This window comes from Danio rerio, chromosome 8 (genome assembly GCF_049306965.1).
Source record: "Danio rerio strain Tuebingen ecotype United States chromosome 8, GRCz12tu, whole genome shotgun sequence".
In the NCBI taxonomy this organism is placed as follows: Eukaryota; Metazoa; Chordata; class Actinopteri; order Cypriniformes; family Danionidae; genus Danio; species Danio rerio.
In genome coordinates, this window is record NC_133183.1 from 54,955,871 (window position 1) to 54,970,144 (window position 14,274).

Sequence of the window (14,274 nt, forward strand, 5' to 3'; positions counted from 1 at the left end):
ATATATATATATATATATATATATATATATATATATATATATATATATATATATAGTTAAAACTATTTACTCTTTTCCCAAGTGTATATAACTACTGTAAGAAAATATCAGAATTCTGTACATACTTTCAGTATTATCTTTGCTTGAACTGACCCGATCTATTCCTGTTTATATGAATTGAGCCTGCTCCCGACCAGGTTTGATCTACCAGAACTGTTGCTATGACAACAACTCTTGGATCTGCTTTGAAGAATGAAATGATCCTGTATCATGTCAAATCGTCAACAAATCCAGCTAAATGCGTAATCCACGTACAAAGAACAGACCCCTGAACTTCCGCTGGCAAAATGTATTGATGTGTGTCTTTGTTTATGTTTTGTTTATGTTAAAACACTTGCACTTGCATCGGAATTTGAACAATTCGTTATGTTTATAATGAAGATTTTTACACATTCTTGTAAAATGTGCAATTGTTCAAAAAAAAAAAAAACCCAAGCTACAAAAAGTGACAGCTTTTTACTTTTAATTCTTTGAGTTTGTAAACATAACAATTTAACCTTCTAGCAGGACAATGGGCTATTTGCACACAGACTTTTAATTTTCAGCCAGGCAGCCCAAGGGCTTCCGGTGAACTGCCTTTCCATTACAATATCACCATATTTAAGAACTGATTTCTTTAAAAATAAGCGATCTTTACTGCCTGTTAGATATACAATATGAAGTGGGTCTCCGATCAAACAAAAAGCACTGCATTAAGTTTCATTTCCCCTCGCCATGTCTTTAAAATATGACTGATAATTTTTTATTCTAGTATTTTTTTAGCCTGTTGCTACTGGCGACGCTAGTGGTTAAAATGGTCTTTCATCTCATTTTATGCTTAAACAACTGAATGAATGCTTAAGTCTATTTAACTGAATATATTATAATTGCATTACAACATCAATGCTGTAAAAACAACCTTGTGAAATTGAATATGGTCACATTAAGCTTCCACCGGAAGTTTATCTTTGGCTTTAAAACTCTATCAGTGCATAAAGCTCATTGTGTTCTGCTGTTGTGTTAACAGCTACTGTGTACTCACCAAGATGTGTAAAAATTGACCGTGTGTTGAAAACATGAACTTGAGAGGCATTCAGGGGAAGGGTGAGGAATGTCACATACTCTAGATGACAACATACCAAAAGAGAGGTTAATATGCTTTAAATTAATGCCAAAAAACACGACAAATTTTGATTATGTCTAACAATAACTCACCTCCAGCCTTTCCACCTGAATAAGTGTTTGAAATTAAGTGACATGTGGAGCCATTGCCTCCACACACCCCACACACATCTTCCACCTTTCCAGAATGCAATGCTCCATCGCAGCCAAACAGCTAATCCATTTTGAAATTTATGAAATGAGAAAAAGTACAACGAAACTGCACTTAAGTATTGAAATCACCTTTAAAAATAACTTTAAATATTACATTTTAAATATGATTTAGTGTGGTATAATTACCTGGCATTTTCCACTTAGACATGCAGAGATTGACCCATGTGGTACGGGATTATCAGATTCACACCGCGTCCCATCAATGAACTGAGACCCACGACTCACCATGAAGTCCTGCTCACGTGAACGACACATCAGTTTACACTGAGAGTCACCTGAAAGGAAGGGAGCTAAAGATCAGATAAGATGAAAACAAAAAAAAAGAACATTTCAATAGAAAGATCTTTATTTGGAGCACCTGAGCTGTAGCTTATAGCAGGGATCCAGGTATACATTGACTTAGAGTCTGTAGATACTGACAGAGGCTGCTGGTCTGTGGCTGAGCACTGACGAGCCATGAACTCAAGCTGAGTTGAATCACAAAGCTGTAACAAACAATGTCAAGAAATATATTATATTCCCATAAATACACCAGGTTTATATTCTTATTTGTAGGCAGTAATGTTATTTAAAGTTTATTTTTTAATGACTTTTCCTGCATACATTTTCACTCAAACCAAATAGCTAGGGTAATTAGGCAAGTCATTGGACAACAGTAGTTTGTTCCGTGGCTAATTTAAAATATATATTGCTTAAGAGGGCTATTAATATTGAATTAAACATTTAAAAAGGCGTTTAATTTTACAGAAGTAAACAAATAAAACTTTATCTAGAAGAAAAAACATTATCCGAAATACTGTGAAAAAGTTCTTTCCCCATTAAATATCACTTGAGAAGTATTTGTAAGAAAGTTTGACTATTTTAAAATAGGGCTAATAATTTTGCCCTCAACTGTATAAGACTATTTCTTTGAAGCACAAAAATTATTTGTGTTGATTGAGCATCAGTGATGAACACCTGATGTTAACAAGCAGAATCATTGAAGAGAAGCACAAAATTACAACTGCCTTCAGTCATAGCCTGACATTAAATCAACTGAAATAAAAAAAATTCAATCTCAAAATCTCAGCAGAGGATCATTAAAGTCGCCATAAAATGGAAGATAAGGTTTCATGTTTTCCCCTATCGTGACATACATCCACTTGAAACAGTCCTGAATTTTATTATTTTTTTAAGTAGGGAGATGCATAATTTTGTTCTTTGGGCACCAACTGGATTTTTAAAAGACAGGCATGGCTAACAAAATGAAGAAAGATTAACAAATGGATGTTCTTTATATAACTGGCCTAAAGGAATTCTATGGGACCAGAAAGTTATTTTGAGGGGGAGGTTTGGGAATTTGATTAAAGTTTTTAAGGCAAAATTATTTTTTATGAAATTATTAATTGATACATTGTTTATTGAAAAAAGTACTATTTACTTACTCCCAAGGCCATTTATATTGAAGTTGAGATTTAGCCACACCATGTTAGTGGTTCGAAACATCTCATTTTTAGGAGGTGGGTCATTAGCCCAACGCTCAACCCCCAACCTGGGGGACCAAGACATCCACACATACACTAAGATACAATTTAGCTTACCCAATTCACCTATAGCGCATATCTTTAGACTTGAGGGGGAAACACCCGGAGGAAATCCACATGAACACAGGGAGAACATGGTCACAGAAATGCCAGCTGACCCAGCCGGGGCTCAAACCAGCGACCTTCTTGCTGTGAGGCAACAGTGCTATCTACTGCACCACTGTGCCGCCAAAAACTACTATATACTAGAGTCAACTTTGATTTCATGGCAACTTTAAACAAGTTTAGAATAGAGACTAAAAGGCCAACAGGAAGGACAGGGTTTCGGGAACAGGGGTTTAGATAGGGAACAAGGGTGGGACTGGAGGGACAGTCCAGGGTGGGACCGGAGGGACAAACCAGGGCGGGATCGGAGGGACAAAAAAGGGCGGGATCGGAGGGACAAACCAGGGTGGGATCAGCGGGTCAGGAAGCCACCTAATCAGGGAGTCTTGGTGGTTCAGGCAGGGCAAGGAGCTGGGCTGGGGCCAGCAGGGTGGAGATGGAACTGAGCTGTGCTTTGGGGCAGAAGCCATCACTGGCAGGCGCTCTGGGGCATGAGCCGACACTGGCAAATGCTCTGGGGCTGGGGCTGCCTTGGCTGAAGACGCCTTTCAGCCACAGATTATGGGAGAAGGTTAGACCTTGGGGATTGGGCATGTACTGAGAGGTGGTCCTGGTGGTGGTGAGAGGGGTCCATTCCCCCTGCAAGATCTCCTTCTCCTTCTTCAGACAGGCATATTCCACCACCTTCTAATAAGTCTATATACCAAAATCGCCCAGCTCCTCCCAATCAAATGGCTCATCCTATCCAGTCAGAAAGAAGTGGATGAGGGTAAGCATGGGATGATAACAGGTTTTAAGGTTTACCGTGGTTTTGAAAAATCTAAGTTTTAAAACCGTCCTAAGGTTTTTGTAATGTTTTTTACGACTATTTTATCTAGTTTTTTTAGAGCAACAGTATCTCCAGAAAAAAAGAACTCTCCACATGAAAAGCTACTGGTCAGTCCATGATTCAGGAACCGTTTGAGAAACAAATCGCTTAAAACCTACTTACAAGCATGCTATAGACCTGAACAGTGCAGTGACTTACTTTATATTCAAAGAAAAATAGATGTCTAAAGATGACTTTTCAAGTTGTAAAGAAATAAGTTTTTTTTTCAAACTAATGGAGACAGCAGAAGTCAATGACTTATATTAATTATTTAGCCTGACATGTTGATTGTTTCAAAACATTTTAAATGTTAAAATAAAATTTATTGTGTTCAATGGGGAAAAAAAGACATTTAAAAAGAACATTTTTAGAGCAGTAGTCACAACATCGTAATATTGTGAAGCCGTGATATTTATATCCAAGATTATCAAACTGTCAGCATCTTATGAACTTAAGCCCCCGGACTGCCTCAAGGAGACCTTCATTGAACGCGAAATGAGTGAAATGGTTCTGCTGGTTTGGCAGTCCTCTTGGGGTCCTCTTTGCTGGGAGAGAGCTGGGCTTTAAACCCATACTGCTGTGTCTTCAGTTGGCCAGTTTATACTGTCACGGTTTGGGTTAGGGAAAGGAGCAAGGACTTAATTGCAGTAAATATAAAACAGGAGTCTTGACATTAAGTATAGTTTTGAAACAAGTACTGCTACACTTTTACTTGAGTTATCTTGAGTTGATACTTAGTCTTTTTTAACCGTAGTCTCTTTACTTCTACCCGAGTAATGAATGTGAATACTTTTGACACCAGTGCTGACAACCCTAAAACTCTTGAACAACATGACTTACAGATGCCAAGAATAACATGACCAGTTACTGTTACCTGAAGATTACAAAGTTCAGCTTCTGTATTCTGTCCTTTACAGATGGTTCCACCAAAGGCTGACCTGAAACAAAAAAAAAGCTTCACTATAAATCAATAGGGCAAAGACGTTGGAAGCTCTTCTCCTATTTGCATTATATTGATAATGCTTCAGCTAAAGCATTAGAACAATTTACTTATTTAGATGTAAAAGCACAAAATAAACCATTTTTCAAAAGGGATAAGATGGCAGAGCTATGCACCAAAGTGCCCACTCAAAATGAAAGTGTCCCCCGCACCCATACCATCACACTTATGAGCATCTGTGTGGAAAGTTGGCATAACAACTGCGACATAGTGAAATTACTTTTAAGTGTTGTACATCACATTTTCCGACACAAAGACACCTTCTTTGTAAATGGCTACTCAGTTGTTGCAATGTTGTGATCTTTTCTGTCTAACAGTGACTACATCTGGACTGATTTTGTTCACCATGGGCGAACATGAAGTGAAACATCAACCCTGTACCATAAAGTTTAGAGTTTGCATGTTCTCCCATGTTTGCTTAGGTTTCCTCTGGGAGCTCCAGTTTCCACCACAGTCCAAAGACATGCTGTAGAAGGGAATTGAATAAACTAGTTTATGAGTGTTTTTGTGAATAAGAGAGTGTACGGGTGTTTCCCAGTACTGGGTTGTAGCTGAAAGGGCATCCACTGCATGAAACATATGCCAGAATAGTTGATGTTCATTCTACTTTTATTCATACACTTAGCTTTATTGTCCCATTATCTTTCTCTCGCACCTAGGGTTGTTGCATTGCCTCCTGCGGTGAGTGATTCCTCCTCCACATGTTCGTGAGCAAGGAGAGAAGTCAGACCATGCAGACCATGAGCCATGCACCATCATGGAAGAGCCCGAAGTAGAAGGGGACACACACCGACCTTTTAAACACCACTACAACAATACAAAAAGAGACTATTAACACATGTACATGAATAAAATGTAATTTGAAAATAAAATGACAAATGCAAAACTATGTGAATATGAATATAAATATTTATTCCTAATGATTTACAGTAAATTCATTGCTTTGTCACCTGACTGGGCCCACACTCTGTTCCATCCAGGAGTGGCACAAGAAGACGAGTGCATGAGCTATGATCCTGAGGGTTAATATGGCAGGACAGAACACGGCAAGTTGTCTTGACACCAGTAAAAAAAATAAAATAAAGTCATTTTTAATTTTCATAGTCAAATCAATCTGAAAATTCTAAAGAAATCAGAATTAATCAGTTTTGTGCCTTATGTTATATCTATTACATGGTTTTTGAGGCAGAAGACAAGGTGAAGCAGAGCTAGAGCTGAACGATTCTGACTGAAATAAGAATTGCGATTTGTTTGCTTAAAATACAGATCACGAATTTCTCACGATTCTGTAGATGTAAAATAAAGGTTAATATGAGTGGGCTATTATTATTGTTATCCGCTTGTTAAGTGTGACGTCACGTGAAGCGGCTTCCGGGTCCAAGCGCTCTATTCAACTGAATGGGGAGACTCATAAAAATGGTAATAATAAACGTTTACAAAGCGATTTAAGGCTTTCGAAAATCCCGGTCGCAGTATATATGTCCATGCCTAATATCCGATGGCCTGAAAGCGATTATTTTTTTATAAATTGTTAAAATTTTGGTATTTGTTATGCAGCAACCCCAGAGATTGTTGTGTACACTATGATTTTATATAAAATTAACTTTAATGTGTGATAGGAATAAAACGTGATCATAAACGAATGATTTCTCCACTCAAATAAGTGGCGGCTTGGACCCGTAAACAGTATTACATACGTCACAAACACGTCACCACTTAACAAGCGGATATCGCAAACAACAATCATACTAGTATGTGTAGGTCTACTGGTTTCTAGAAATAATTCTATTCTAATTATAATAATTCTGATGTTGAATTATTATGTTTGTGATATATGCTTGCAATCTGTCATTGACAACATTATTAGACCATTTTATTCACTGGTAAAACTGGTTTTTGTCATTATCAGATTACCTCTTACATAATATTCAACAATATATAGGCTAGAGTAGGTAAACTGACACTGTAAACATTTATTTTCATGCACAATTCTGTTTACTGTGAAGGAAGAAACATATCAAATGCTTGACAATCATAACTCTAAAATGCGAAATGATTATTTAAATGATGTGCGTGCTTTCGATTTCATTTTCACTGCTAAGTGCTGTTCATACTTCGCGCGTGGCTCTCAAACGATCGCTCTGTGTCACAAACTGAATGTTTTTTACAAGCCTATGCAGGTTCTGATCATTAAAGTAGACATGTGCGTGTACATCATTAAGTAGGGCGCATGCACGCCCTCTCTGTGGTAACAGCTCACGGTCAGCAGCTCACGTCACATGTGATTTCCTGGCCGTGAATACATCATTAAATGAAGACAAAAATGACATTTTTTGGTGAGTTATACCTTATAATTACAGTATGTGACTGGTTTGCAGCCTCCTTTGCTTCTCTCCTGAACTTGAAAATATGATTGGCAGAATCGTAGAAATGCTGGATTAAGATCGTCTAGGAGGTCGAACCGAGATTGTGATCTTTTTTCGACTAGCCATTCTAAGCACAGCAGACCTATTTGCAGCTTAACTATAACTTAAACAAAACAGAATGCCACACACAAGTCAATGTGACAGTGCTATGCACTAACAACCCCAGGCGAAAGACTAATAGAATTGACGGATATATGTGCACAAGGCAATCTAATGAGCAGAAATGAAAAACAAGTATGACAAGTATAGACAGAACCCCAAGAAGGTGGCTGTAGACACCTAAACGAGATCACTTTCTAATGAAAAGAAAGTGTCAGGAGAAACCATTGGGAGTTGACTCCCATAAAGGAGTTGCCTGTAACAGAGACCACAGATGACCCTGTGATGGATGAGACCCCCAAGCCACGCAAAAGATAGCCAGTATGATAGTGAACTACAGCAGGAAGGATGGAGAGAAGGAGCATGGTTTAGTTCTGAGCCCAACCTACAGTGGTGATGAAGGAAGAAGACGTGAAGGCACCAGGAAACACCATAGGGCCATCCACAAAATTTGACTTAACCAAAAAAATTTGTGATGATGAGTAACACCTACAGATAGATGGAATCAGCAGAAGGCTTTTCCAAAGATGAACATTTCAAACTGAGAATGCAAAAATTATCTCAGATTTTGGAAGATGAGGGAAACCACAGATGGAACTTGGGATCACACTTGGACCAGATTTACTAACAACTTGTGCTAGAATGGCACATTCATTCAATCGATTTACTAACCCTTGCCCTACAACAGGATCACATCCTCAACCGACCACTCAGTTATCACATTCACCTCCTCACAAGTCTACACCGCACTGAGTCGAATCAGTGTGCGTAAGGCTGCTGGACCAGACAGTATTCCTGGGTGCATCCTCAAAGCATGTGCAGAACAGCTCGCTGGGGTATTCACAGACATTTTTAACCTATCGCTTAACCTAGCAGCTGTGCCTACATGCTTTAAAACCACCTCTATTTTCCCAGTGCCGAAACACTCTAGCCCAACATCATGAAGTGCTTTGAGCGGTTGGTCCTGGCACATCTGAAAGACTCTCTGCCATCCACACTGGACCCACATCAGTTTGCCTACCATGGCAACAGGAGCACAGAAGATGCAGTCTTCATAGCACTGCACTCTGTTTTAGCATTACATTTGACTGCTCCCCAAAACCACACAGCCACCCTCCCAACCAATCTCTTTTAGACACAACTTGTCCTCCCAGTCCTCCTCACATCCTCTCTTCCTTCACACACCCAGTTCTCACTTCTTGATGTTATTAGTGCAACAGAAGCGTTCTGTTCCACTTTAATATTCCGTGTAGATAAGATATGTTCTTTCTCCACCAGGCCAATGCTCTCTTTTCCCTCTAATCCGGGGTTGTCAAACTCAGTTCCTGGAGGGCCACAGCACTGCACAGTTTAGTTCCAACCTTGCTTCAACACATTGAAAACAAGCTTGAATGACTCAATTAGTTTAATCAGGTGTGTTTAATTAGAGTTGAAACTAAACTGTGCAGAGCTGTGGCCCTCTAGGAACTGAATTTGACACCTGTGCTGTCCGATGTTCTGAGAGACATCTCAGAGATGTTTTGAGAGGAGGAGAATTTGGATGATCGCGAGGGGCATTTTTTTCCAAGGGAAAAAAGGCATGTGCCCTACCTGTGCAGGTTAAGCCCTACTTATGCACCTGCCTACTCCCACTACCTCCTTATGAGGTAAGGATTTTTCACAGGGCCACCTTTTTCCCAGAAAAACACTCAAATAAAGTCTGTTTTCCTCTACATACAACCCAAATCACACCCTCAGAAATTCACTCTTCTATATCTCCCTCCTTAATGAGGAAGAAGAATTTAAACTTTCCACTCTACCAATCCCACAAACTGCCCTCTAGACCCAATCCCGTCACACATCCTGCAAGACAATTCCACGGCCATAGTGCTGACCCTAACACACATCAACATTTTACTTCACACTGTAACATTCATTCCCAACCATTTTTAAGCAGGTCATGGGTAACCGTTCTGCTCAAAAAAACAAAACTCAACATCTCATTGGTTGAAAATTACAGACCAGTCTCTCTCCTATCACATCTCCACATTTTTAACAGGCAACAATCTGCTGAATGCAAACCAATCAGACATCAAATGTGGACATTTTAGGAGAGTTTTTGATGATTTGCACAGAAAAAAAACATGTCTACTGATAGTCATTCTCACTCACCATGTCTTCATTAGTGAAAGAGCAAGCAGTTGCTGAGCTGCCAAACGCTATACGGCACTGATCGTCCACTCCATAGAAAAGACCAGGCCTCCAGTCCTGCACTGAACCACCCAACACTGGCACATCCTGAACACACTCTGCCTTACCAGCTCTACATAGCAGAGAACGAACACAATCATGTTAGGAGGAAAACTCTCATTATGAAAAAAAGTTATTTTGGTTTTGTCTGTAAGATTTAAAAGCAAAAAAAATTGAAAGAAGTCTCTAACACACACAGGCTGTCTTTTTGAAAATGTAGTAAAAACAGCATTATTATTAATGATTCTATTGTAATATATTTTATGTAATATATTTAGGTGATGGGAATTTTCAGCAGCTCCACCAATGATTTAAATTTTTAATGCTGCAAAGAAAGCTAAAAAACATATATATAATAAAAAGATGAATTTAGTGAGTGACACCTGAAGAAGCTGTAGAGCTGAGCCCTGCTGCATTGGGACCAGGTGAGATCGACGCTGTTATAACCTCCATCAGATGCCATCATAAAGCCACTAGAGCTGCATGTGTTATCTATTCCATCATGATTTATCCCAAAACTGATGAAACAAGAAGGTTTAAAATATTTCAGCAAATTTTTTTTAGTTACTGGAAATACCTAATGTTCTCAAGCTCACCTGTGGCCAATCTCATGAGCAATAGTGATGCCAAGATCAAAGCCTGTATCCTCCGTAATAACACAGTTCCATTGAGTGGAACAGACTCCACCAAATTGAGTTACACCTCTCACAAGCTTATTCCCATTGGGTAACACCAGATCAAACCTTAGTGATGTCAAAGAGAGTTACTAAACAGCAAATATGAAGAAAAATTTATTATTTTAAAAATTGTTTGTAAGAAAATTATATTTACTATATAATATAAATGAATATAATATAATATAACACAATATAATATCTAGACTTTAATAAATGGTTTGTACAATATTGAAAAAATAGTTTTAAGTAGTGTGAGAGTCTTTTAGAGGCTACACCTGGTAATATATAACAGTAGATCTGCATGTAAAGGATCACTGTCAGCATCAGGATTGACCTTCTGACCCCATTCGCAAACACTTTTTAAAGATGATGTGATGTTTTCTGAGATCTGGATGTCTGGCTGTGGATTAAAACAAACTTTATTTTGCTAGTGGCTAACATGATAACTGTTGTGTACAACATTAGGTCACTTATACCTCTGGCTCTGTAAGAATGATCATACGGACAAGGTGAACCCTTATATTGGCACCGAGGGTAACATCTCTCAAAAGCTCAGAGGCCTGCAAGTGTACAGTAGATATTTAATAACAGTATTTTTGCACTACTTTTATACCATACACTAACTGACAAAAGTCGTCGATCTAAGTTATAAGATCGAAAGACAATAACTTGACTTCTAGTTGATCATTTGGATGTGGGAGAAAAGTGGGAGAAAGTAGATTTGCCTGATGAATCATCTGTTGATCTGGATCCCAATCATCACAAATACTGCAGAAGACCTATTGGAACCCACATGGACCTAAGATTTCCATAGAAATCAGTCAAGTTTGGTGAAGGAAAAATCATGGTTTGGGGTTACATTACATTAGTATAAGGTGTGCGAGAGATCTGCAGAGTGGATGGCAACATTAACAGCCTGAGGTAACAAGACATTTGTGCTGCCCATTACATTACAAACCACTAGAGAAGACAAATTCTTCAGCAGGATAGCGCTGCTCCTCATACTTTAACCTTCACATCAAAGATCCTGAGAGCAAAAAAGGTCAAGGTTTTCCAGGATTGGCCAGCCCAGTTATCAGACCTGAACATTATTGAGCATGTCTGGGGTAATATGAAGGAGGAAGCATTGAAGATGAATCCAAAGAATCTCGATGAACTCTGGAAGTCCTTCAAGAACGCTTTCTTTGCCATTCCAGATGACTTTATTAATAAATATTTGAGTCATTGCATGTATGGATGCCATTGTCTAAGCTTATGGTAGTCATATACAATATTAAATTATTTTTCCACTGCACCATGACTTTACATTCTATACCAGGGGCCAACCCTGTTCCTGGAGAGCTACCTTCCTGCAGATTTCAGTTGCTACTCATATAAAACACACCTGAACCAATTAATTAGGACCTGAACACCACGTGATAATTACAGGCAGGTGTGTTTAATATGGGTTGCAACTGAAATCTGTAGAAAGGTGGCTCACCAGGAACAGGGTTGGCCACCCCTGTTCTATACTGTACATTGTTTCTCTTAAGTGACAAGACTTGTCTAATCAAAGTCAGACCTTATTGTCCTAATTGAATAATTTAAAATTCAGGCATGAACTTATTTTATTTTGGTAAAATAAGCATACTCTAGAGGCCTTTGCCTTTCATATAAGCCACTTCCGATACCAAATGATCAACTAAAAGTCAAGCAAGTATGGGTTATTCCTAAAACCTGGATAGTTGACAAAACTTTTGTCAGGTAGTGTATGGTATATTTGTCAAAGTTATTGTAAATAAGTATATAATCACAAGCAAGACTTGAGATTAGACAAACACATACAATGTTGAGGTTGGTTAAGATGTATCTCTCAGTGTCTTGCCGATGAACTTCGTAGACATCAGGACCAACAACCACTGCTAGCTCCAGATATGTGACCTCTGACCTCAGAGGTGACCTCCGTAACCTGAACTGACCTAGGACAAATGCAGATCACTGTAAGAACAGCAGAAACGTAATTAACAATAAATGTACTCATATTGTATATTAGAGTCAGTATTAATTTTTTTACTTGTCATTATTAATCTACTTAATGTAAAGTGTAAGTAAACAGCAACAGTGGTTAGCACTTGCTGGTTCTAGTCCCAGCTAGGTCGGTTGGTATTTCTGTGTGGAGTTTGCATGTTCTCTTCATGTTGCCGTGGGTTTCCCCAGGGTGCTCCGGTTTCCCCCACAGTACAAAGACATGCGATATAAGTGAATTGAATAAAATAAATTGGCCGTAGTGTATGTGTGTGAATAAATGAGTATGGTTGTTTCTAAGTACTGGGTTGCAGCTGGAAGGGCAACCCATGTGTAAAACATATGCTGAGTAAGTTGGCAGTTCATTCTGCAGTGGCGACCCCTGATAATAAAGGGACTAAGCCGAAGGGAGAATGAATGAATAATAAGTAATTTAAGATGCAATGGCGCTCTGTTTTTGCTCTGCTTGCACTGCAGACTATTGTGTATCTGAGCAACAAACTGTCAGTGTTATAACTGAGTCTTTTCAAATAATAATTCAGTGACTTTATGAGAAAGATGAATTCCTGTGTGAATTAGTATTTTGAGTAAATTGTTTGAGGTAATAATTGAGTTGCTCATGCTTAAAGACTCTGTAGTCTCCTTATAACAGCGTTAAAATGTTAAAGGGCACCTATGGTTTGGACAGACATGTGTGTAGGTTTAGTGTGCAGACTGTCATATTGGGGTATTATAAACACACCACCTTTTTTTTCAATTTAACAACATAAAAACGATGGACCAATTGGAGCGGTTTTGAGACCGACCGCAACTTGACGTAGGAGTGCGGCCCCCCCACTCACCAATATTGATTGACAGGCCACGTCCGCCATTTTCAGCGTGTGAGTCAAAGCAATGTCACCAAAGGAACACCCTTGCTCTATTTTTAGATATGAGGCTCATTGGGCTCAACACAAGATCAACATTCACCACATGATCGCTGTAATGGGAATTATTGTTTGTAACTTAGTTTGTTTGTAGGTAGGTTTGCAAACGTGTACTTTTCAATGCGTCTACATTAAACTTAAGCCTTTTGCATTTCTCGCGGTCACAGAAGCTCCCTGTGATCTTAACTAGGTGCAGCTGGAAAGTGCGAGCGGGTTGCCTCACGTGTGCCCTCAATTGAAAATAAAATAACGATGAAGCACCGCTCAGTGTCGCGTCACGCAGCGCCATGCATTTTAGAATTCTAAACATAGGTTTCTATCAGGGTACACACAATGGCGTTCAAGTCGGCAGCAGTCCGCGGCGCCCAGCCACGATTCGGGACACTTTATATTTCAGCCGTGCCACAGAGCTCCATCTGAATAGTTTCATTTTAAATAACATCTGAATGTGCTTGTCTAGTGTGCCGTGTCGCGGCTCCAAGCGGCGCATCTGGTGCCTCAGTCAAAGTATAAAAAGACACAAATGATTTTGTACTCTCTGCTTGATCTGAGTCCTAATCATAAATGTACGGCTAAATGCTGGTCCTCTCACTCATGTTGCTTCTCTCTGTCTGCCTGTCTTTGCCAAACAGACAGAGCGGGGGAGCTCTTGGATCCGCCTCCTTGTTAGGTTGGGCGGGAAGTCGAATCTAATGAAGCAACATGCCCCTAAAACAGCGAGCTCTGTACACGCCTTCAAAATAACACTTTTTAACACATTATAATAAAAAATCTGAACTGTGTTTTGAACTGAACCTAAACTGGCACACTCAGAAGAACTATAATATTAATATTAAATCTTAAAAAAAGGGGTAAACTATGTGCCCTTTAATTTATAGAAAATAAAGAAAAATCTGTATATCCTCAAATTGATTACAAAAGGCTCTGAAAAACAATAAGAATTGAAGCGCAGGCATAAGATGTCTGCATATTTATATGGAATAACAAGCAAAAAATAGTCAAGTTGAAAAAACAATCAGGTTTAAATGCCCCCTCAAAGAAAT

General features: G+C 38.9%; 2 protein-coding genes across 3 annotated transcripts in view; one reads left to right on the forward strand and one right to left on the reverse strand.

The window, feature by feature from the left end:
* Nucleotides 1-14,274, forward strand: part of grk5l (G protein-coupled receptor kinase 5 like) — an 821,722-nt gene that overhangs the window by 642,192 nt on the left and 165,256 nt on the right. The gene's annotated exons all lie outside the window — the stretch shown is intronic.
* Nucleotides 1-14,274, reverse strand: part of adamts13 (ADAM metallopeptidase with thrombospondin type 1 motif, 13) — a 54,071-nt gene that overhangs the window by 35,414 nt on the left and 4,383 nt on the right. For both annotated transcript variants that reach the window (XR_012384731.1, XM_002663221.8), the window contains exons 5-17: nt 12,126-12,259; nt 10,778-10,861; nt 10,577-10,701; nt 10,221-10,367; nt 10,008-10,142; nt 9,547-9,697; nt 5,821-5,925; nt 5,526-5,677; nt 4,745-4,808; nt 1,733-1,859; nt 1,501-1,649; nt 1,255-1,375; nt 1,082-1,162 (exon numbers count right to left, since the gene is read on the reverse strand). Coding sequence is in view for 1 of the 2 variants with exons in the window: in XM_002663221.8 (XP_002663267.4) it covers nt 1,082-1,162; nt 1,255-1,375; nt 1,501-1,649; nt 1,733-1,859; nt 4,745-4,808; nt 5,526-5,677; nt 5,821-5,925; nt 9,547-9,697; nt 10,008-10,142; nt 10,221-10,367; nt 10,577-10,701; nt 10,778-10,861; nt 12,126-12,259 (1,575 nt within the window). In the remaining variant the exon portion in view is untranslated. The remainder of the gene's footprint in view (nt 1-1,081; nt 1,163-1,254; nt 1,376-1,500; nt 1,650-1,732; nt 1,860-4,744; nt 4,809-5,525; nt 5,678-5,820; nt 5,926-9,546; nt 9,698-10,007; nt 10,143-10,220; nt 10,368-10,576; nt 10,702-10,777; nt 10,862-12,125; nt 12,260-14,274) is intronic.